General features: G+C 50.1%; 11 protein-coding genes across 11 annotated transcripts; 5 read left to right on the plus strand and 6 right to left on the minus strand.

The window, feature by feature from the left end:
• Nucleotides 1–98: 98 nt before the first annotated feature.
• Nucleotides 99–2729, minus strand: Pdw03_3857 (RNA processing protein Grc3, putative; the record flags this gene model as incomplete). Its single annotated transcript, XM_014676265.1, has 4 exons — nt 99–1685; nt 1745–2056; nt 2107–2633; nt 2693–2729. The coding sequence occupies 4 exons, from the start codon at nt 2727–2729 to the stop codon at nt 99–101; spliced, it is 2463 nt and encodes an 820-aa protein (XP_014531751.1).
• A 334-nt stretch (nt 2730–3063) lies between these two features.
• On the plus strand, nt 3064–4059 carry Pdw03_3858 (DNA-directed RNA polymerase I, subunit RPA34.5; the record flags this gene model as incomplete). The annotated part of the gene is made up of 2 exons (XM_014676264.1): nt 3064–3260; nt 3315–4059. The coding sequence occupies 2 exons, from the start codon at nt 3064–3066 to the stop codon at nt 4057–4059; spliced, it is 942 nt and encodes a 313-aa protein (XP_014531750.1).
• A 602-nt stretch (nt 4060–4661) lies between these two features.
• Pdw03_3859 (uncharacterized protein) lies at nt 4662–5110 on the plus strand (the record flags this gene model as incomplete). The annotated part of the gene is made up of 4 exons (XM_066100614.1): nt 4662–4671; nt 4764–4823; nt 4892–4905; nt 4952–5110. 4 exons carry the CDS (start codon nt 4662–4664, stop codon nt 5108–5110), a joined length of 243 nt encoding a protein of 80 aa, XP_065956014.1.
• A 43-nt stretch (nt 5111–5153) lies between these two features.
• Pdw03_3860 (UDP-glucose:sterol glycosyltransferase) lies at nt 5154–9329 on the plus strand (the record flags this gene model as incomplete). The annotated part of the gene is made up of 4 exons (XM_066100615.1): nt 5154–5560; nt 5645–6380; nt 6431–8998; nt 9063–9329. 4 exons carry the CDS (start codon nt 5154–5156, stop codon nt 9327–9329), a joined length of 3978 nt encoding a protein of 1325 aa, XP_065956015.1.
• A 492-nt stretch (nt 9330–9821) lies between these two features.
• Pdw03_3861 (Prefoldin subunit 3, putative) lies at nt 9822–10748 on the minus strand (the record flags this gene model as incomplete). Its single annotated transcript, XM_014676262.2, has 4 exons — nt 9822–9920; nt 9995–10228; nt 10370–10610; nt 10729–10748. 4 exons carry the CDS (start codon nt 10746–10748, stop codon nt 9822–9824), a joined length of 594 nt encoding a protein of 197 aa, XP_014531748.2.
• Nucleotides 10749–10919: 171 nt separating this feature from the next.
• Nucleotides 10920–11819, plus strand: Pdw03_3862 (ATPase, vacuolar ER assembly factor, Vma12; the record flags this gene model as incomplete). Its single annotated transcript, XM_066100616.1, has 2 exons — nt 10920–11177; nt 11274–11819. The coding sequence occupies 2 exons, from the start codon at nt 10920–10922 to the stop codon at nt 11817–11819; spliced, it is 804 nt and encodes a 267-aa protein (XP_065956016.1).
• Nucleotides 11820–11970: 151 nt separating this feature from the next.
• Pdw03_3863 (Allantoinase Dal1, putative) lies at nt 11971–13752 on the minus strand (the record flags this gene model as incomplete). Its single annotated transcript, XM_014676260.2, has 3 exons — nt 11971–11990; nt 12207–13200; nt 13258–13752. The coding sequence occupies 3 exons, from the start codon at nt 13750–13752 to the stop codon at nt 11971–11973; spliced, it is 1509 nt and encodes a 502-aa protein (XP_014531746.2).
• A 991-nt stretch (nt 13753–14743) lies between these two features.
• On the minus strand, nt 14744–16379 carry Pdw03_3864 (Ribosomal protein S14; the record flags this gene model as incomplete). Its single annotated transcript, XM_014676259.1, has 3 exons — nt 14744–15456; nt 15512–16242; nt 16312–16379. 3 exons carry the CDS (start codon nt 16377–16379, stop codon nt 14744–14746), a joined length of 1512 nt encoding a protein of 503 aa, XP_014531745.1.
• A 702-nt stretch (nt 16380–17081) lies between these two features.
• On the minus strand, nt 17082–17603 carry Pdw03_3865 (mitochondrial 37S ribosomal protein uS14m; the record flags this gene model as incomplete). The annotated part of the gene is made up of 3 exons (XM_014676258.1): nt 17082–17144; nt 17223–17394; nt 17485–17603. The coding sequence occupies 3 exons, from the start codon at nt 17601–17603 to the stop codon at nt 17082–17084; spliced, it is 354 nt and encodes a 117-aa protein (XP_014531744.1).
• A 1384-nt stretch (nt 17604–18987) lies between these two features.
• On the plus strand, nt 18988–19600 carry Pdw03_3866 (Mitotic spindle biogenesis protein Spc19, putative; the record flags this gene model as incomplete). Its single annotated transcript, XM_014676257.1, has 2 exons — nt 18988–19119; nt 19193–19600. The coding sequence occupies 2 exons, from the start codon at nt 18988–18990 to the stop codon at nt 19598–19600; spliced, it is 540 nt and encodes a 179-aa protein (XP_014531743.1).
• A 625-nt stretch (nt 19601–20225) lies between these two features.
• On the minus strand, nt 20226–22718 carry Pdw03_3867 (Ribosomal protein Rsm22, bacterial-type; the record flags this gene model as incomplete). The annotated part of the gene is made up of 1 exon (XM_014676256.1): nt 20226–22718. One exon carries the CDS (start codon nt 22716–22718, stop codon nt 20226–20228), a length of 2493 nt encoding a protein of 830 aa, XP_014531742.1.
• Between the last annotated feature and the right edge of the window lie 54 nt (nt 22719–22772).

Here is a 22772-nt window from a genome sequence, read left to right on the forward strand (position 1 = left end):
TTTTGCATTAGATGAGAGTGATTTGCATAATGTAGGTTGTACATAGCAATGTTACCAGGGAAATCGAGTATTTTCTAACTATATGGATTTCACAGAGGCTAACAGTCCGCCTCGCTCTCGCTGCCGGGATATGCCTTCTTCCTTAACTTCCACAGTGACTTTTCTCGTCGCGCAGCAACTTCACGCTGGTGACGACTGTTATCTTCCACCACAGTCATCCAAGGCACATTGCTCGCCCGGCGAACCCTTTCTCGTAGCAGTGCAAGCGTTCGATTGTGTTCAGCCGGATCGAGCTCGTGTGCCTGATCACTGCCAGAGTCTCCAGGTTTCCTCAGCCCAGATGTCGATTGCTGGTAACGCCGCTCTGCCGCACGAGCGGCGTAGTATTCTTCACTGATAGCCCAATTCGGGTTATCCAGTTGCCCGCGGACCAGCACAATGCCATGACCATGCTCGATGGCATTTTCTAGGTGAGATGAGGGAATAGGAGTGGATAGCTCAAGCTTTCGCGAAGAGGTATCTATCGAGCGGACCAAAGCCAGGCCAAGACAGTTCGACGATTTGGGATCCAATGGGGTGCAACTGCCGGAACCAACAAAGAGGTAAGGAAGGCCCTCTGAGGTTCGTACAATACTGTCGGCGATGGAAAGATCAGCTGGATTACCCGTGTCTGGGTTTGCTGAATCCATGTCGGTGTCCTCATGGTATTCGTTATTTGGTGGCTCTGGTGTCGCTATCCCCCTCATGATAGCTTTCGGCGATTCCACGGCCACGACTCCTACGATAGCGCCTTCAAGCGTTTCATGGAGTAAATCGGGGTTGATCTGGGATCCCATGACCATGACGCCCAGAATGCCTTGTCGTGCGCCCGTATAGTTCACAGTAATAGGCCTCGTACGAGACAGCGGTACATCCGACCAAAGAGAAGTGCTGAGATCATTTGGATAAGACATATGGAAGTATGACTGGATTTGCATCGCTCGCAACTGAGCGCTTGATCGGCTCACGAAATCAGTAGGCTGAGAGGGGAGGATTGTCAAGGGGACTCGAGCTTCACGGGCAGCCAGCCCCAACGGATCCACAACTTCTGATGGGCCCTTTTCACTCATATAAACCACATCAGAGAGACCGAGAGATCTGACCAGCCAAGTTACAACCTCTAATCCTTGTCCAAAGATCCAACCGGGATAGTTGATAATCAGAGGGCATTGGGGATGTTTTTCCAGTAACGAGCGGAACTGATCCATAAGATCCATAACCGCTAGTGCATAGTGATCAGGGTCTTCTTTTGGAGATGCTGCACCGATGTGATGCGCTCGCACTATTTCACCGTCATGGGAATCATCCAATGATGGATGGGTGAAAGGCGGACCGAAGAATGGAGAACGTAAGCGCGCAAGATAAACTTGACCCATAGGGGCAAACTCAGGCTGACCTGGGTCTAGATCCAGGAAAGCAACTCCATCGGAATTAATATATCCATTTTCGGCATCTGGTGTCGGACTGAGAACATGATTCAACAAGTATCGACTGAAGGTAGACTTCCCAGATGCCTTCGGGCCACAGACTAGAACCCGAAGTTGTCCTTCACGTTGTGAGAGAGCTTTCATTGATGCACTCCATTTCTTGTCAAGGTGAAGTGGCCGGATATGTCTATTTAAAGAATCATCTGCCGATGTATACAACTGCCAGGTCAATTAGCTTCAAACAGTTCTTGAGCCGGAGTAGAATTATGATAGCTTACCACTGAAAAAGTCCGCTTCGAGTCTTTTGCAGCCCCTTTAAGTGTGATTTTATCTGCAGCGGTGCTCTCGCCAGCCCAAACCCTTTGAAACAGAGGCGAGAGATCACGGAGGCGGGAAATGCCGCTGGTGCAGGACTTGATCTCCACTTCTGCTTCGCCGTCAACACCAGCAACACATTTGATGACTGGCAAAGAGTGGGTCGAAGGAGCATAGACTCTATGCAGTTGGGAGGATGGATGTAATTTTGCGCCCATCAGACTGACAACACCTCTTTTGACCCAGAGATCATAATAGCCCAACAATGCCAGGTTCTAGATCAAGTCAGTATTCACCCCGAATGACCGGAAAGGTTCGTCCATACCGTCCGTTCCTTAATGCGAATGCAAAGCGTACTCTCATCACTGTAGACTATGTTGCTTTTGTTCAATCGAGCCTTTGATAGAGGGAAATTCTGGAGCTCCGCCGGTATTTCTGCAGGCGATTCATAGTCATCAGCAGCACCCACAACAGACGCAATGTCATCCTCCTCCATTTCTCCTGCTTCCTCGACTTGTTCTTTTTCAGGCTGCTCGTCTTCGGGTTGCTTAACAGTATCCTCCGCCTCGGGCTTCACTTCCAATTTTTGAGGCCGCACAACTCTTACTAGTCGTTCCGGTGTTGTTTCTGCGGGAAATAGCTCGTCTTGGTTCTTTGCTGCCTTTGTCCGTGTACCACGATACTCTTCATTGGTTCCAGTCGCCCCAGGTGCCTCGAGAGACTGCCGTGACTTTTTTGATGGCGGCTCGCTCTCAACAATAGCTTTTGGTACATCCTTTGGAACATTCGCGCTCTGTGCTTGCTGTTGTCGAGCTCTACGGGCTGCCAAAGCAGCGACAGCGCTAACAGGGCCTAGAGAAACGACCTGTGAGCTTCAAATTGGTGATGTATAATATTGATAGATTTCTTACCCGCTGTTTGCTGTTTTTCGGCCTTTCGCTTCACCATGATATTATACAATTCGCACGAGGTTCGAGCCTGTGTTCGAAAGGAAAATAACCTTGATAAGTCCAAAGCCGATAAGCAAAAAAAGTTGGCTGGTGGTCCGTGCTCCCGCGGAGCAGAAAAAAAAAGATCGTTGGATTTGAGCCCCTTCACTAGACGTCGATCCAACTCATTTTGCGGAATTGGGTTCGCTGAAACCTCGCTTATATATCCTTTGAAACTATATTATATCCGGTTCCATCCATTTTGTTGTTTCCGAGTGTGCCAAACGCTGCGCATCCTTGCAAAAGCATTGAAGTCTCGACCTCGAGTTTGCCCAAGACATTGAACAGCCACCATGGCATCATCCGACAGCGATAGCAGCTCGAGCAGATCGACCTCACCCGAGGTCACGACCGAAAAAGAGAAACAATTGACAAAACACTTGAAGGAGCAGGAATCAAGCGAAGATGAAACCTCGGATTCAGGTTCAGACTCGGACAGCGACTCCGACGATTCCAACGAAATGAAGCCCAGCTCCAGCCCAGGCAACAGGTAAGAGATTATCGCTCTACCAGCTCTGATATTAACTAACACATGCTCCCATAGGGTCGTAATCTCAGGTCCCCAGCCATACAAACCACCAGCGGGCTTCAAATCTGCAAAGAAGCAGGCCCCGCCATCCTCCAAAGCCTCCTCCCTTCTCTCCAACCTCAACGGCAAACATGTCCTCCACCTCACAGCGCCAGCATCTCTGCCTTTGTCAAAGGTCAAGGAAGTGTGCATGACCAAGATCATGCAGGGTGAACCGATTATCTCTCACGACGGTGTGAACTTTGGTATCCCAGTCGAGGCTCTTTCCGAAGCCGATCCCGCGACCAAGTCACTACTTCTTTTCGACGAGAAGACACAAACGTATTGTACAGCAGCCCATGACGTGCCAAGTTACCACGTTCAAGAAATGATCGGTCTCCCAAGCACATTGAAAAACACCGATGCTGTAGTGGCAGAAATGCGCAAATATGTTAAGCCAGCCCGGCCGCAACCGAAGAACTTGAAGATGCGCTTCCGGCCTGTCGGGACAACCAGTGCGCCTCCAGAGACTCTTGGATCTAGCTCAGAATCCGAGGCTGAGGCACCTTCGTTCAAGGTTCCCAAGGGAGAGGAACGGAAGAGGAAGCTTGATCACGATGAAGCCGAGGGTGAAGCTCCCCAAGCCACGGCACTTCCTCGGAAGAAATCAAAGAAGCACTCACAAGAAAATGAGGAGAACGATAAATTGAGCCAGAAGAAGTCCAAGAAGTCCCACAAGAACAAGGAGGAAAAGAAGCGGAAAAAGTCCGAAAAGGCATGATTTGGAGTTGGTGTTTTTTTTTTAAAAAAAAAAATCTTTGTTGAACGATGTCCTCAATACTATGTACAATTTACAATCTTATCTTCCACCTTGGATCTGGTGGCTCTTATTGCCGGCTACAATTTTAAACAATGTTACATTGCCTTTTCGTTTGGAGAACTAGGTCATCAGACATAGCATAGTCCTATGAGCTCCTCCTTAAATGCCACTCTAAGGTAGGATTTCCTTCAACACACGGTGACAGGCTTCAACTTCAATTTGGCATCTACAAATAAATGGCATCTAGGATCAGCAATTGCTGGCTAATCCCCTAATGCTTGGCCTAACCGTCGCTAAGACCAAGTGTTTTTTTTGTTGGGGTGGGGAGGGGGGGGAACCTCTCATCTAAAGTTACTAAATTACAGGATCAAGACAAAGGTAGAAGAAAGATCCGAAAATTCTAGCTGAACATGCATAGAGGAAGATGGAGCATAAATGCTGGACTGATGTGACCTACAAAATTTGCCTCAGGCACAAAGCTGACATAAGGGGTGATGGAGTCATAGATCACATGCGGAGAGAGCCCAGGTGATGTTTCTCCCTTTGTGCATTCGAAAATTACTATGAACTTTTGTATTGATTTGGACTTCCTTTCCATTGTTTCCATTTTATAATCCTTGCAAATAGACCATGGCGCTTAAATAATTGGAAGTGTGGTTTTACAGCTTCATCCATATCTGGTGTCCAAGCTTCAAAGCGCTTATCGGCCTTGACCCTGGAATTCCGTGCGTTTTTCACCACTTACCCTGCTTATCACGATCTGGGGCCTGACCGAAGTTTTGATATTGCAAAGCACCTGGCGTTCAGGTTGAAGTGTCTTCCCATTTGACTGGTGCATATCTGATCGTCATAGTCCTGTCAGTGCCGAGCTGTCACCTGGCTCGAGCTTCTGACTGCCCGACCGATTTTAGCGATTCACCACACCCTAGCATCGTTTACTTCCAACCTTGACCTAAACTTTGCATCGATCGTATCATATCGGTATACCAGGGATAAGGATGAGGCCATTTAGAGATGATGCCAGACGCTGGGCAGACCGGCAGTTGAGCGCAAGTATGAAACCTACTTCGCCCAACCGTCTATTTTCAGATCGAGTACCAGACAAATTTAAAGATGGCGATGATGCCCGGATTGATTTCACAGCTCCACCGCGAGGTATGGGCTCACGGGACGGCAACGTGCATTACATGCAGCAATCCCTCTTCTCCATGATTGCTGCTGTCGGATCTAAGTCGGACTTCCATGCCCGGTTTGATGAATCCAGTGATAGTGATGGAGAGGCTGAAGAGAATCTGCAGATTGAACAAACTAGTGGGAAACTCTCATCTCCGACGCTGGTGCCAACCTTGGACTCCCGCCAGCCAAGCAAGAGATCGGAATCAAACACACCCGTTCTGGAAGAAAGAGGACGCCGCCATCAAAGAACAATATCCGAAAATAAGCTTCTGCAGAGATTATTTAGGTTAGATTCAGAAGGTGGGGCAAAAGAGTCCTCAAGACTGCCCGACTTGATACTCAAGATGCCTTATCTAAGGCGAACTCGCAGTGCGACACCGCGAGCAGCCCCAGTTCTAAGTCGCATGGTTGAAGCGCAATCTCACTTTGACTTGACATCGGCTGCACCAAACTTGCCACCCGATTTAAACAAACCCATAGAGGAACAGCCGCAATCATCTGCGTCCGCTCTTTCTACGCGATTGATGAAGATGTTTGGATTTGCGAAGCCCGAAAAGGTTCTGGTGGAGTATGCTTGCTCGTTGCTCCAAAGCATGCTTCTTCAAGGCTACATGTATGTTACGGAAGGTCACATTTGTTTTTACGCCTATCTTCCAAAGAAGTCCAATGTGGCGATAAAGTCGGGGTGCCTATCCAAACGCGGCCGCAAGAATCCCACGTATCATCGCTATTGGTTTGCTCTGAAGGGCGACGTCCTCTCATACTATGCAGATCCCTCCAATCTCTATTTTCCTAGCGGACATGTCGATCTTCGATATGGGATCTCTGCATCTCTCGCAGAACGCAAAGACGGCGATGCGAAAGATTTTCAGGTCACCACTGATCAGCGGACCTATTTGTTCAGAGCAGACAGTGCTACCAGTGCAAAGGAATGGGTGAAAGCTCTCCAGAAAGTCATATTTCGGACGCATAATGAAGGTGATAGTGTCAAAGTATCATTCCCAATAACAAATGTTATTGACCTGGAGGAGAGCCCTATGGCCGATTTTGCGGAGACATTCAAAATCCGAGTTCTCGACAGCGGCGAAACATATGCAATCGACGAGGTACGTCGTGGGCCGAAACGTTACCATGTTCATTGCTGATCACTTCACAGTACTTCTTTTCGTTCTTTGATTCGGGCCAGGACGCGTTCAATTACATCAAAGGCCTAGTCAATGCTGCATCGGCTACTACTGAAATGAAGGAGTTGCAGGGTAAACACGACATCCAACATCAACCCGAATCAAGCCGTTCTGCCCATAAGCGACAGTCGGCCAGCAGCGGTCGAATATCCGACCAAAAGCAGGGAGATTCACCACGCAAGCGAAGCTCCAGTGTAGGAAATGAGAATCAAGGCTCGGCGGACTCATTCGTGGAGCAAGGGACCGGATCATCGCCGATAATACATTCTATGACAGAGACCACTGAATCTGCCAGTCAGATACTGCACAGGAGCGACGTCTTTCAATCGCCCACCATGCCCAAACTGCGAAGACGCACATTAGATGTGGGAGAAACCATTCGACAAACTTCTGATGGTACGACTCCCTCCGCGTCTGCGCGGGTGGACCTAGATGTAGCGGCAGGCTCTCCGTCTGGAACACTCGGTGGCAATGAAACCACAGGCGATACGCGACATACCACCGGCCAATCTAGTTCAATGCAATCTTCAAGACCGAGGTCGGTCACTCATCTGAACGAGCTTGTCAAAGCGGGCACATATCCCCTCCAACGCGCCGCTGGTTTTGCAGAATACTTGAAGAGCCGCTCGAAACAGATGAGTACGCTGTTAGCAACAGAGTCAATGGGCTATATAGAAAAGGTCTCTGGCATGTGGATTGGTGGGCAGAAGCATTATGGAGAGCGAGAAGGACCCTTGCTCGAAGACCAGAACGTTGATCCCGAGGACAACGAAGGTGCATCTAATTACGGGGATCGCTTTCGTGCCCACTTTGCTCTCCCATCTAGCGAAAAACTGCAAGCGACTTATTACGCATATTTGCATCGTGTGCTCCCGCTCTACGGCAAGATCTACATAAGTCAGAAGAAACTTTGTTTCCGCAGCCTGATTCCTGGTACGCGGACCAAAATGATTTTACCGTTCAAGGACATTGAGAATGTTGAAAAAGAGAAAGGCTTCCGCTTCGGATACCATGGACTTGTCGTCATTATCCGTGGCCATGAAGAGCTTTTCTTTGAGTTCAACGCCTCAGATTCACGAGATGACTGTGCAGTTACATTGCATCAAAATCTGGAGTCCGTAAAATTCCTAGTGGAATCTGGCTTGCTAGCAGATGAAGAGCGAGACGAAATTGAAGCTGCCAAGGCTGAGCACCGCATGCTCCAGGAAGCAAGACTGGACAGCCCTGAGGAACACGATGCACGTCCGAGTTTCACTGAAGATTCATCTGAGATACATCCGTTTTTTGACGATCCTCGCGCTTCCATTATCAGCTTCAAACCTCGCGAGCCTCTAAGGATTACCTGTCTGACCATCGGCTCCCGGGGCGATGTACAGCCGTACATTGCGCTTTGCAAAGGACTGCTCGCGGAGGGCCACAAACCGAAGATTGCGACCCACGCCGAGTTCGAACCCTGGATCAGAAAACACGGGATTGACTTTGCCCCCGTTGATGGCGATCCTGCGGAGCTAATGCGAATTTGCGTGGAGAACGGGATGTTCACATATTCCTTCCTCAGGGAAGCTTCCTTGAAGTTCAGAGGATGGATCGATGATCTTTTGTCATCGGCTTGGATTGGTTGTCAGGGCAGTGACCTTCTGATCGAGTCGCCGAGTGCCATGGCCGGAATCCACATTGCAGAGGCTTTAAGGATTCCGTACTTCCGCGGGTTCACCATGCCATGGACAAGAACACGGGCCTATCCTCATGCTTTCGCAGTGCCAGAGAATCGTATGGGTGGAGCATACAACTACATCACATACGTCATGTTCGACAACATTTTCTGGAAGGCTATCGCGGGGCAAGTAAACCGCTGGCGAAACAACGAGTTGGGATTGAAGGCCACAACCTTGGACAAGATGCAGCAAAACAAAGTCCCGTTCCTTTATAATTACTCGCCCTCCGTGGTGGCCCCGCCTCTCGATTACCCGGATTGGATTCGCATTACCGGCTACTGGTTTTTGAATGAGGGTACCGATTGGACTCCTCCAACTGAACTATCAAATTTCATTGCGCAGGCCAGAGCGGATGGCAAGAAGCTGGTGTACATCGGGTTCGGATCCATTGTGGTCTCGGATCCTGCTGCCCTGACGCGGACTGTTGTCGAATCAGTCCAGAAAGCAGATGTCCGATGCATCATCTCGAAGGGGTGGTCCGATAGACTTGGGGACCCAGCTAGCACGAAAACTGAGATACCTCTACCACCAGAGATTCATCTGATCCAGTCCGCACCCCATGACTGGCTGTTCTCTCAGATCGATGCTGCAGCCCACCACGGCGGAGCAGGAACCACCGGCGCAAGTCTTCGAGCCGGCATCCCCACCATTGTTAAGCCATTTTTCGGAGATCAGTTCTTCTTCGGTTCCCGGGTGGAGGATTTAGGCGTTGGTATCTGCATGAAGAAATTGAACGTCAGCGTATTCTCGCGAGCTCTCTGGGAGGCAACGCATAGCGAACGCATGATTATAAAGGCACGGAATCTGGGTATTCAGATTCGCAATGTGAGTTTTTTGATATCTGCTTAGGCTTAGTGGATGGCTTGCTAATTTTCTGCTCCCTGTTTAGGAAGACGGTGTGGCCACTGCAATCCAGGCCCTCTATCGCGATCTTGAATACGCTAAGACCTTGGCCCGACAGAAGTCACTTGCCTCGTCAACCCCATTCTCTCCTACACCTACAGCTAAGACCTCCCCGGATGGAGGCGATGACGACCTTCATGATATTGAAGAGTGGACGTTTGTCGGCGATGAAACCGGCATCGACATTTCGAAGCGGATGCGTGAGCGAGCTGCTTCAGATGCCCACAAGTTAGGTTCCAACATGTTCCAATGAGTTTTTTTTTTTCCCCCCAGTTTGATTGACTTGCATCTTGTTTTCATCACGAGACTCCAGCGCTCTGTCGAGATCTTCCACCATCCTAAAATCCCCACCCTGTCACTAGACAACAATAGCACGCTATACAGGCGCGCGGAGTGGGAGATTTTCATGGTGAAGGTGGCGTCCTCGAGCTTCACGGAGACTGAAGGTTTTTGGACGGTCTTTTTTCCCTTTTTTTTTTGATTTAATCTGACGATTTTCCCTTGCCTTCCAAGGGTGTTCACGAATCATGACATGCGTCGCTTATTTCGTTTTGTACGCATAGGGCATTTAGTGTAGAGCGTATTCTTCTAATATCCACTACTTTATTTCAATCTTCTATGCATTATGGTTTCCTTGATATTTCACCTGGAAGATGATAGACCGTTCATATTCGATGACATTGGCAACCATTTTAATAAAATCCCATAAATCCCTTCCAAAAACATTCAGCCACCAGGGCGCTTCTTATTTTTTAGTTTCCTCCTCACCCTTGCCATCCGCCTTTTCTTTACGCCTTTCTACAACATCCCAGTTGTACACACGCGCCGTGGCAACCTCCAATGTCTGCAAAGAAGCGTGAGCAAAAGCGCCAATATCCAACCTCACACCTATGCCTCTCGCAATTAGAATAAACTAACCGTAATCTGCTCGCGCAAGAATTCCAGATCCTCCTCGCAATTCTGCAAGCTCGACTCCGCGGCACTAAGCTTCTCATCCAGCATCGTCTCCGCCTCGCTAAGCGGGTACGCCAGCATGACATTCGCCCCAAGCCAGAGGTAGACCTCTTCGGCATCGACAGGCGAGATCGCAGCCCGGGCGTAGAGGGTATCATTGAGTTCGAAATTAGTCTCGAGGTCTGAGTCAGGGTTGGACTGAACAAGCGCAAAATGTTAGTGCATTGGCATTCCCGATTTCGATTCCAGTTTCGTGTGTGTTTCCCCCCATGCTTCACGAGTCACTTTTCCCCCGAATGGTTTATTATAGATAGCGCCACAGGCGCGGGGGATATTTACCTCCTTGCGCAGCTGCAAGAATCGCACCATCTCCAGCGTCTTTTTGATATCGGGGATCTTCTCCCGCAGGCCCTGGCCGCGGCGCTGGGTGTTCACCTCCATAAACTGGTACTTGGAAATCATCTCCTGGAACGAGCGGAGGGTAGGCTCGACTTCCTCGCGGGAGGAGACGTAGTCACTGACATTGTCGATGAAAGGTGCGACGGGGATCCCGCGCGGGTTGGTTTGTGTTGTTACCGTGCTGGATGGTGGAGGGGTTAGTTTCTGTGTTTCAATGGATGCGGGCATGGAATTGAGACTGAGGGTTGCAGCTAGAAGGGGAAATCTGCAAATACAGAGGAATAGGAATTGACAATTACTTCTTCTTGGAGTCCGCCATCGTCGCAAAGATGTGTGAGAGAGAGAGAGAGAGAGAGAACGAGAAGATATGACGATGTGGGGAGGAGCTTAACTGCCACTTTTTTGGAATTCCGCTTTATCTCCCCTGCGATGAACTAAACCTCGAAGGATTCGAGTTCATGGGCCCTATTCTCGTTGGATTGGTATCAGAATGGTCTTCCTTCTTACGACAGATCGCATACTCGCAGCGTTCGAAGCTATTCCAGCTTCGCGCCACGAGGAGCTCGACCTGCCTACCACGCTGGAAGCCCAAGGCCCGATAGCCCACGACCACCTGATCCGGCTCGCCAGATATCTTCAAACAGACTCAGAATACAAAGAGCTTGCCTCTCATACCCCAACGATCCTCAGCTCCCTCCTCCGCGGCACGAAAGTCTACGTTCCTCCGCCGCCCAAGAAGCCAGAGCCCGTATGTGGTCTACACACAACTCCATTCCCTGCCCTTCCTTTCCTCAACTTTATCAACCCATCCGAAAATCGGATCCTAACACTATACACTATCCAGAGCGCAGAATATCTCGCATCAAAGGCACGCCTCCTCGCAGCAACAGAACAAGAATCCTACAAACGCCTCTTAAACCCAAACTACCGACCCAACGCCGACCACGCAGATCCACACACATCGCCTTATACAAGCGACGGCCAAGTAGAAGAAGATACGCTGACGATCTCGCTGGTTTCCAGCGTCTTCATTTCGGTGCTAGTGACCGGGTTCAGCGTGTACGCGGCACTCACTCGGTTCCCAACGCCGCAGGTCCTGTCGAGCGAGGCGGTTAAGGTCCTTTTGGGGCTGTTTGCAGCGTTGAGTGTTGCTGTTGCGGAGTCGTTTTTGTACTGGACGTATCTTGGGAAGGTGGATCGGGCGAGGGTTAAGGAGAGGGGACTTAGGGAGAGGAAGGTTGTCATTGGAGCTATTGGGGAGGAGGATAAGGGGGTGGAGGAGAGCGTTGTGGTTGGGACAAAGAAGGAGGAAATTTGGGGGAAGGGGGTTAATGGGGGTGTTAGGAGGAGGGTTAGAGAGAGGTGGGAGAAGGGGAGGGATAGATGTTAAGAGTCTTTGAAGTGGATTTGTCTAGTATTTGACGATGATGACCCTGTGTTTTTGTTTTGGTTTTAATTTGATAAACTTGTTCTATAAGTCTTAGATGGATCCAATTGATTGCTTGTGGTGTTCTATCCATAAAGCGACAACGCGTTGTCATTCATCTAACGGGAATGGATGCTATGCGATCATTAGTGCTCATCAGAGGGTTCGATCTGACAAGTCGAGATCGAGATATTACGTGGCAGAAAACGTTAAAAAAAGAGCTAGACGAACTGCCGAAATGTCATCTTGTCCCAAGCTTGGACAAAAAGAGAGTGGGGGGGGAAAAGAAGTCATAGAAGGAAAAGAAGAGAACGGGAAGATCTCAACCCCGTTTCTCAAGAAGCAGCTTACCATGCGGCGATTGGTTGTCAAAGCCTTGGTCACGGCTGAAGATACGCTCACCACGCAGCCAGGTCTCCCGGACCATGCCACGCAGAGTACGACCCTGGTATGGGGAGCACTTGTTCCGGAAGAGCATGGTACTCGGCTCCACGGTCCATTCGGCAGAGTCATCGAAAACACAGATATCAGCATCAAAGCCGACAACCAGGTCGCCCTTGTGCGACTGCAAGCCAACCTGAGTAGCAGTGTTGGCACAGCAGAGACGGACGACGTCCTGGAGCGCGTTCTTGGTATTCTCGTCTTCTGGTGAAGATGTCAAGCTCCGACGACGACTGAGATCTGTCCAGAGAATGGGGAGGCCCAGTCCAACGGAAGAGATGCCACCCCAGGCAGAGAAGAAGTTACCACTTTCCTCATCCTTGCTGCCGGTACAGTGACCGGGGATATGAGTTGGGAGCATCTTCAGGTCTGGTGTGCAGGGGGAGTGGTCGGAGACGACGGTCTTGATGACGCCGTCGTTGGTGTGCTTCTCCAGCTCTTCCCACAGACTATCTTGGTTCAACTTTGAGCGGATAGGTGGGCAGCACTTGTGGCGGGTGTCGCCGTCGCGTACTTCCTCCGCTGCCAGGGACAGATAGTGGAAGCAAGTCTCGGCGGTGATCTTGACGCCATGGGCGCGGGCGTCCCGCAATAATGGGATAGCTTCCATTGCAGAGAGATGAACGATATGCAAGGGGAGGTTGGGAGCCAGATGAGCCAAAGACAGAATGCTTTCGATGGCGCAGGTCTCGAATGAGGAAGGTCTCGAGGCCAGGAAAGTAGCATACGCCTCAAGAGGGCCAACAGGGTCGGCAGGTGCATCAGATGTCTGACCCTCGTCGCCCACAGATGCGGTAATGGGAGGCACCATTTCGGCATGGAACATGAGAGTTGTTGGCTCATCGGCCAGCTCGATCATGACCTTTTCAATATCCTCTCTGCCGACAGCGGGAAACTCGTCAACCTGTGATCCAAGTTACTACTAATTAGAGCACCCACGAGGTTGATAGCAATCACTTACACCACTGTCAATCAGGAAACCCTTGAAGCCGCGGACACCCTCCTGGACAAGAGCCTTGAGCTCGCCCGCATTGCCGGGGATGATACCGCCGTAGAAACCAACATCAACCCAGCACTTGCCCTGGGCAGCCTGAATCTTCTCTTTTAAGCCGTTCACGGTGGTAGTGGGTGGGATAGCATTGAGAGGCATGTCAATGACGGTAGTCACACCACCAAAGGCAGCGGCTTGGGTGCCGGTGTAGAAGCCCTCCCATTCCGTGCGGCCGGGCTCGTTCAAATGAACGTGTGCATCAACCAAGCCGGGCAGCAAAACATGAGGCGAGTAGTCGGTATAGGGAGTATCGACAGGGAACTCCGATGCTGGAAGCACGGAATCAAAGACAGCGGTGATCTTCCCAGTTGTCCGAGAGATCACCACCGTAGCAGAGGTCAAACGACCGGAGATAACGGCGCGAGATGAAGCCACCACGGCAATGGAGGAGAGGTTGGTTGCCATGACTCTGGTAAATCCTATACTTCAAACTCGAATATCAACCAAAAAGACGGAATCTAAAGCTGTTCAGATAAAAGACGATAAGAGGAAACGCCTCAAGATAAGGGGATTGGGGGAGATATAAATACGCCACTGTGCCTCCGGAAAAAAAAAAAATGTATATATATAAACAAAAGGTCTGGAACCAGGGTCAGTAGTTCAAATTTTTTTTTTTCCAAAGGGAATTTCCAGGAACATCCCACGAATATCCACAGGCCCACCGAACCATCCTTCCAGAGCCCGGCGTTGTAAGAACTGGACAGTCATGGTAATGCCCTGAAGTCTCTTGTCTCCGAGATACTGACCTGTTGAGAAGATAACATCCATCATTCAAGGCGGGAAAGTTATCGGGCACCTCCGATGTAAAATCTGCAATTCCCGCTTATCGCTTTTATCAGCTTACTCGATGGAAATTGTCTTCGGCCTGAATAGCTTCGGCCTCCTTATCTTTTGCCGTGGTGGGTAGTATAATACACTTGGCAGATGCCAAATGAAACGTTCCAAGGTCTATTCAATTGAAATTCAAGATATGCAAGGGTAGATATTTCATCCGATGTACTGTATGCTGGTAAGAGCCGTGGGGTTTTTTGTGCCTTCGTGAGACACCTAACCTGGGTACCTACATGTCTGTATGTCTCTACAACATATGTCGTGAGTGAAATTGGAGAAATTGGAGAAACTAAAACATGAAGTTTCATTCATTCGCCATCTTGGCAGACGATGTTTAGTTCCTTTTTTTTTTGGGCGAATTTGGCATGATCTCTTCTGGTCAGATCGATCTCAACTAGGGAGGAAACAAGAGGCATCTACGCGCAAGAAACCTCAAAAGAGCAAAGCAGAAGCAAAAGCAACCGGTCGAAACACCGGGAAACACAGACTCCAGAGAAAACCCACCCACGGACAAACCAAACCTGTAGCGCCACCGTATAAGAAAGCAGGGCACTTCTCACGGGGTTTACTCTTCTTCTTCGTCCTCTCGGATATCTTGCAGATCTTTGAGGTCAAATGGCCCAGTCTTGCCGACAACCACGTCGTCGTAGTGAGGAGGAGTTTCCGGAACGGAAAGAACGTTGGGAGCGTCAGGAAGAGCATCAAGCTCATCATTGTCTTCAACTCTGTAAACGGCCGAACCCTCGCTGCCGTCATCGCTTGTGTTTTCATTATCATCAGCAGAGTATAGCTTGTTATTGAAAAAAGTACTCATGTCCTCCGTGAACGTGACACCGGCCAGTAAGCCTTTCATCTGGCTTATAACATCTAGGTTATGCACTTCAATCTTGCCGTCAGGGACTTCCGGAACGTTGTTGATCAGAATAACATTGTGGCTGGGATCGGTCTCGCCAGAGACCACACCAAATCTCTCCATCGCCATTGGAGTGTAGTGCATAATGTTCATCCAAGTCAAGATGTGTCCCACACCACGAGTGATCATACACGCAGACTTTGTGCCTTCCCCGGAGGAGTATGTGTTGCAGCCATGAGGGAGGTCAAGACCAGGCATACGTGTGCCAATCGGCTTATCACAGATGATCCAGGCACGGCAACGGTGTTTCATGAACCAGGCAAATGACCCTGGACCCTTCAGGTCATCCGTCTTGGTGTTTGTGCCAAGCATTGTCTCGGGGTTGATCAGGGAGAGGGAGGAGATATGGGGCGACCAGAAACTCCCTAGGGGCCGTGTCAGTAAGCAATCTCCAACTAGCGTATCCAGTCAGATACCCACAGTGATTCTTCAGGTATGTCATGGCAGCATGGCCGCCCTCAGACAGGCCGATGACGTCGATTCTGGCACCGACTCGGAAGGTACCGCGCATCAAGACTTGTTCGAAGACATTCCGAACATGTTCACCGATGGAGCCAACCACGTTACGAGCACTCAGTGGACGCTTGCGCTCCACAGCAGAGGTGCGATGTTGACCATCAACACTGTCCGGGGTCATCGCGAGCCAACCTGCATTATACCAGACGGTGTGACCAGCGTTGGCAAGAATGAGAGCATTAGGCGAATCTTGAGCATTCTCACCGAGCAGACCTTTTGCAAAGCCCAGGATCGACCCGAAAGAAATACCGTCGTCGCAAGCGTCACGGTACGAGAAGACACCCAGGTCTTCAACAATCTCGCCGCAGAAAACAACAACTCGAGGTGCAGTGGTCACATTGCCCGACACCATGATGGGGACCTGCCTCTTGCTACCCTTGGGAATCTTCATGAAATGCATGCCCATTCCCAGGAGCCGGTCGATGATGTTGGTACGGATCGCCTCTGTGAGGTTATTAGCGCCAAATGATTCATCAGGACCATAGACTACTATGAAAATGTATCTGAAGGTTTGCTGACTATGGAGGGCCTCAATGTGGACCTTGTTGATGCGGTCACTTCGGTTGACCTTGTAACGAGGGCCCTGGTCCGGGGCGGCGATGTACCGGATTTTGTCATCTTTCGTGACAACAAATCTAGGTCATTCAATGGACTGTTAGCACCCGAGGCTGAGATCTCACACCGAAAAACTACGGAAAACTTACCCAAGCTCCAATAGGTCTTCTGCGAAGACGATATCATCGGGGAGGAAGTCTCTCGGAACACTATTCATGGTGGCAAAGCTTCAGAATCAACGTGTGAGATTGATTTGAGATGAAGGTCAAAGAGAAAAGAGGGGAAGATGAGTGATGGACAAAAAGAAGGAGACCATAAAAGGAAGAGGGAAGTATCACACAAGCAGAATCAGAAGGCACCGCGCTTTTTCAACGCAATTCTACGACAGGGTAAAGGTCAGTGAGGATGTGATTATGACAGGAATCGACAAGCTTCCCATCTGCTCAATGACCAGTGATATTTAACCTGTCAACAGGCTACACCGAATAATGTTGCCGCAGATATTGAGGATCTATGACTGGAATCTTCTTGATATACACCACTGGATGGATCAGATGAAATACCAGTCCAGAATTAGATCACATCAGCATGCTGATCTGCAGCTGATCATCAAGATGGAAGCAAACAGCTCAATTAAAAAAAATCTCAACGCTAAACAAAAAGAATCTGATCCCACAACATCAGCAAAGGAGGATCGGGCCCAACGCGATACCTGGACTGTCAATCCCACTAAGCCGGGAGCAGCTGAGTATGGTCAGAGAAACTAAACCGACAAAGAAATGTTTGATTTCTCTGCAAAATAGAATTGCATACTGTACATGCTTCCACCCAATGGAAGCAAAGAAGAAAACGCCATCGTGCAAACAATTCAACCAGAGGCCTCCATATATTACAGAGCACCAGCAACAATCTCATCCAATTACCAACTGGCCTTTTTCACGCCGGGAAGTTCACCTGCGAGAGCCTGCATACGGAATTGGTACTTTAGAAGACAGTGTTAGCGATGTGAATACAAAAGCCCCGGGCAGGATGCAACCATTGGCCGGAGTTTTCCACTTACTCTGTTGATTCTGAAATCGCGGAAGACACTACGGGCAGTGCCCGATGCCACACAACGGTTCTTGATCTGCGTGGGGCGGGTGTAGGCGTGCATCTGCGACAATTGGAGCTGAGCCTGCGCGCGGACACGGCCCGGGAGAGATGTGTTGCGGATCATGTAGCGGAGAGCTTGTCTGTCAAAAAACAGAGAGTCAGCATGTGTGGCTCAATTCCCATCATGTTTACCAAGATCAGAGCATCTGGGAGAAGGACAGAGTTCGTACCGTTCAGGCTCGGTCTGCTCAAAGGCCATGCGCTTGTTGTTGTCCCGAATCAAGCGGGTATTGACAAATCCAGAGAGATCAAGCTTCTTAGGGCGGAAGAGCCCTGCCATTTTGGTCATTTTGGCGTCTATAGTTGGGGGCAATTGCGGAGTTGAGGTCGGAAAATGATTGTCCTTCGGCCAGGCGGAGTTGGCGAAAATTGGCTGCCCGATCGGGTTTAGCGTGCTGGGTGTAAGATTTCACACTGAGAGGCATCAAAGCCCTACGTTATGGCTAGTATTTTTGGATGAATGCTTATTTAAATTGGAAAAGAATGAAGCAGTATCAAAAAAAGAGCTAATTTTGACTTGTTGTACGGCCGCAATCAAGCAGAACGCTAGCCCGAAGTGAAACGCGTAGCAATGAGCATTTGTGAAGTATAGAGTCCACAAAACCTATACCTACATCTACAACACAACAGGGTCCGGATCATTCGGTCCAAGTTACTCTCCTTGCTCTGGATGATAGGATATCATCCAACAGAAGAGATACTACGAAAGGAAAAAGCGTTTTGCTCAGAATGGTAATGGTACAGCTTGTGAATTGATCCAAGTCACCCCATCGAGGTGGTTAGACTCTATATGCTTGGACAGGGGTAAACTGCCCGCAGAGTAATCACAAAGATTGCAAGCCGGCCATTGAGGGCCTGGGCCATCTCCCTCCACCCACACATCGCGACGTTGTCCCACTACTCATTGACGAACAAATGGGATCTCAAAATGCATTCAATGTCGACCCAGTTTAGTGGTCAGCCTTACCAGCGGGCTTAGCGTTGGGGTTGCGGGGGTCGTTCTTGTACTGAGCGGCTGTACGGAGATGAATGTTAGTTGATTATGCTTGCAGACGCTCCTCGTAAAGTTATTTTTGCGGATATTGTCGCATGAGCCCGAAAGCCGTCGATAATTCATATGTAGCTGCGTGGAGTGAACTCACTGTTGGACAGAGCATTCTGGAGAGAGTTGACACCGTAGAGCACAATGAGGCCTAAAAGAGGAGAATTGTTAGAGTGATGCTCAATCAACAATCGCTCCGAGGGCGCAACGTTCAGAATTGACAATCCATGCATATCGGATCGTCAAGACTTTTCAGGATTTAGAGGGTATGCGTACCGGCAGCGAAGAAGGGAGCCATAGGCTGGGCTGTAAGTGAACATGTGCGTCAGTCGGTGGTCCTTATCTCGTTTTCCGACAAGTTGTAGTCGAGGTCTTAAAAAACACATACACAGAGCGCCGGGGAACTTCTTTCCGAGGAGAGACATTGTGACAGGTGAATCGAATACGGAGAGAATTCGGTGTTCGGGAGGATGGTGAGGTAGGAGGACGGAAGAGGAGAAGAGAGGTTTGGGAGGTTTGCCCGGTCCCGAGGCCACGCCGCCTTAAAGGCGGTGTCATGCCGCTTTTACAGCCCGATCTATCCCGACTGTTGTAAACAATCATCTTCAACTCAAACATCAAAGCACAAACTATGGCAGCTTCATTGTCTTCCTCAGTCACCTCATTACAGTCCTCTCTCCAGATTCTGGACAACTCTATATCCACTCTCGATGCGGGTGTGAACGATTTCCCTCGTCTATGTAAAGTCCTCCAAACAACGCGAGTATGTTCTTCCAAAGCTTCATCCCTGAAAGGAAACGAGAAGCTATGAGACTGACCAAAATGTCTTTAAATAGCACTTTGAGCTCCTCCCTGAGCCTACATTGCACGAAGCGCAGCAATCTCTCCTTGACGAAATCACCCCCAGCATCGCCCACCTCCTCACGCTTTCATCAAACCACGTTGAAAAGCTCGCGCGCCGCGAACAAGGACTCAAGGCGAAATGTGAACTTCAAGAAGGTCGACTCTCGTCCACTCCGGAGAGCCGGTCATCAGCTACTCGCAGCCAACCTCAAAGCAGCTCACTGCGGGGTCGCATGGCGGGGTCCGGCGCTGCATCGTCAGGTAATGCAGCCACATCCAAGGCTGCAGAGCTGCGGAGACTTGTGCAGAAGAAAGAACGGCTTAAGTTCGCAGTCGATCGATTGGAACTACAGAGTACGCAGAAACAAAGGCAGTTGCGAAAGAGTATGGCTGCGCAGTGATTGTAACAGTGTCACTTTGCAAGATAAGAAAATCTGCTATTACCAATTGCGACTGACCTGCCAGGAGACTTTGACTCCAATGTGACTTTCGAAACTGAGTTCTATCCACTTGTTTCTAGACTGTGCGTGCTTCGCCAGCTCTGGCTAGAAAAAAAAAACACCAAGTGTGAAACCAGCGACTGTCTTAACGAGACCATGAATGCCTCTCACGACCAGTGCATTTCAAAGAACCCCATGTTCATCGCAGAGCTCCACACAGGAAAGATATCCGGTCACCGCAGGCGCTTCTTAAGCCGGGCCCAGTTCCTCCAGGTTGTGACAAGACCATGCTTCATGACCAGTTAGTGGGATCCCCTATGGCCTCCATCAGGGCCACCTGATTAAAGAAAAGCAGGATTGACTCAGGCTAAATGACGCCTCTGATACTGTGTCAAAAAAATCAAATACACGTCATCCATTGATTAGAGTGAAGATGCAATATTTACATCTGTAGAAGTGCGAGAATTTCCTAGTATACAAACAAGATCCAATCCCCAGTCCCAATGCCAAATGCTGCCGGTTAGTAGTATAGTACATGTTTTTGAACCTTCAAATTCAGACAAGAAGAACGCCAAATCAAAGCCACTTATTCGTCAACAGAACGCTTGTTGTAAGCCTGACGAAGCTTCTTTTTATCATTATGCTTTTTCCAACTGGGGATGTGCTGGCCCCTCTTCTTAACGGGGACATCAGGAATATCCGAGTCATAGACCTCATAGTCTTCATCCTCCTCTTCTCCCTCGTTTTCAAAGTCACCCTCTTCCTCGGCGTCACGTATGGAATTTTTAGTCGCCGCGCGGCGAGCCAGGCGCTCCTTCTTACCCTCGCCATGCTTTTCGCCAAGATTCAGATTGCGCGGGACGCGGGTCTTGGCTCCAAGAGCCCACAGATCTCCCCAGTGGGACTTGCGTGCGTCGCGGTAGGCCTGGCGGCTGTAAGAGCGCGGGACAGTCCAGCGCTCGATTTTGCCGGCGGGCGTACAGAGATCAAAGATAACATGGCCGCGGCGTTTCATGGGTGGGTAGATGGCGCGAGGGAGGGATAGAGTGTGGAAGGCTGGTTTGTTGGGGATGTCAGACTCCTCGTCCTCGAATCCTTCGAACGCGGCATCTGTAGCCTCTGGACCTTGGCGAATTGCTTGTTCTTGTCGTAGGTCTACGCCACGCTGAACGACAAGGTAGCTGAATTTAAGATCTTCGTGATTACGATCTTTCGCTCCCATGATGCGCTGCAGGAATGGGGGGCGAATGTATCGCTGCTCGAAATGGCAGTAGTCTCTACGACCCTTGGTAGCACCTGAGGAATTGTGCATCGGGCAAGTTGAGTGGTTGGTGCAGGGAGCGACGATCATTCCACGCTCCTTCTCAATGACCTCACGTTGATCGGGGTCTTCCAGGAAGTTGTCGTATTCGGTAGAGCCGGGGCTTGCAATGTGGCGCTTCAAGAGCATTTCACGAGCTCCAGAGATAGCCTCGAAGCCCTTCTGGCGGCCCTTCTCGAGCAGAATGAGAATACCCCCGTTGGGGTTCAAAAGAGACCACAAGTTCTCCACGTGTTGTTTGCGCTCATGTTCTTCTTCAAGACCGAGAAGAGAGTGCGGTGCGATGATGATATCGTACTGCTTGCGTTTAGGAGCATCCCGCAAGTCATCAATTGTAGGTTTCTCGCGCACGTGGACGTAATCAGGCAGCCGTGGAAGGAAGGTAGTGTTTTCTAGCATGACAGCGGCGCGCACTCGAAGGGCATCGGAGCCTGTCAGCACCGTTGATCTCCCAAAGGGGATGGGGGCTCCCGCAGGATGATCGGGCACCATGAGCTCCCATTCTGCGCGGATGACATCTCTCCAGGCCAAAATACCGGCACCACCACCGCTGGCATCAAGAACGTTTGGCCCACCATCTTGTGCAATGAGACGGCGGATCCAATCGACGCCCAATCGCTTGCGAACCTCAACCATAACACTGAGTGTCGATGCGTAGATTCCAGGGTACAAAGCTGCCAAGTATGCGTTGGCCTCCATTGCTCCCATGTGACGCCGCGAAGCTTGGAGAGCGATAGGAAGCTGTGGTAATTGAGCACGCGGAGGCGCCGTTGTACTAGAATGGGGCAAACCTGGTCCTCCAAACAAGCGCCGGGCAGTCTCCGAAATGTGCTTGTTGGAGAATTCCGACAGAATGACTGATATGGGACCAGTGACAGTGTCCTTGGGCAGATGGATAGTTGTAGGATCAGTTCCAAACTTGCCCTCGAGAGTGAGAGGATGCATTCTTGGAGCAGAGTCAGGAACGGCCTCGTTCTCAAATTCCTCGAGCATGATCTCGCCGCCCAACTGCTCTGCGACTTCCCTGGTCCGTTGCATGGCAAGTGTTTCCCGCTCTTCCGGGGAAACATCCATATCATAGACGAGTGAAACATCGTCCTCAGCGGTGGCGCTTTCTTCTAGATTAACTTCCTCCCACCCTCCTTGTCCATCTTCGCGGAGCAAGCTCAAATCTTCCTCTTGCTCAACCATCAACTCAGCTTCCTGTCGAATGATTGGCTCTCCGTAGAGGCGAGCGTAGATTTGAAGCTCGGCATCATCCAACAGCCCCTCTGGCACCTCATCTCCAAAACGCTGTTTAATCTTGTGTACCCATGACTCTGCGGTGTGTTCGTCTCGCTGGCCGATCAGGTCGATGATCTCGTCTCCATCGCCCTCTTCGCCCATAATTTCCAACTCTTCAAGTATTTGTACCATTTCTGCCTCATTCTCGCCGATTCGGTCGATCAGAATATTGATATCATTCGGTTCGATGGACTGACTGGATTGAGGCGGCGAGTCGGCGGGCGCTGGGCCTGACACAAACCTCCGCTGAGGGTGACATTGTGATGCCGCATAGTCGGAAGTTTTTCTTCGGTGCGCAAGACCGCTGGACGCGACCAAAGATGACGCATTTTGTACAAGCGTGCGTTGCTGTCTAGGTGTCAAGCGATTAGCAGGCCCGCGGAGCTGTCGCGATCCAGAAGGGCAGGCAAAGGTGCGAAATAGTTCGCGCGGTTGTGACCGACTCGCGCCTGATGCTGAAGACCTGGACAACATTATTCAGCTCTTGTTGACAATCCCTTCTGGAGAGGTTGAGAGAGAAAGAAAAAT

The sequence above is a fragment of the Penicillium digitatum genome, chromosome 1 (genome assembly GCF_016767815.1).
Source record: "Penicillium digitatum chromosome 1, complete sequence".
Lineage (NCBI taxonomy): Eukaryota > Fungi > Ascomycota > Eurotiomycetes > Eurotiales > Aspergillaceae > Penicillium > Penicillium digitatum.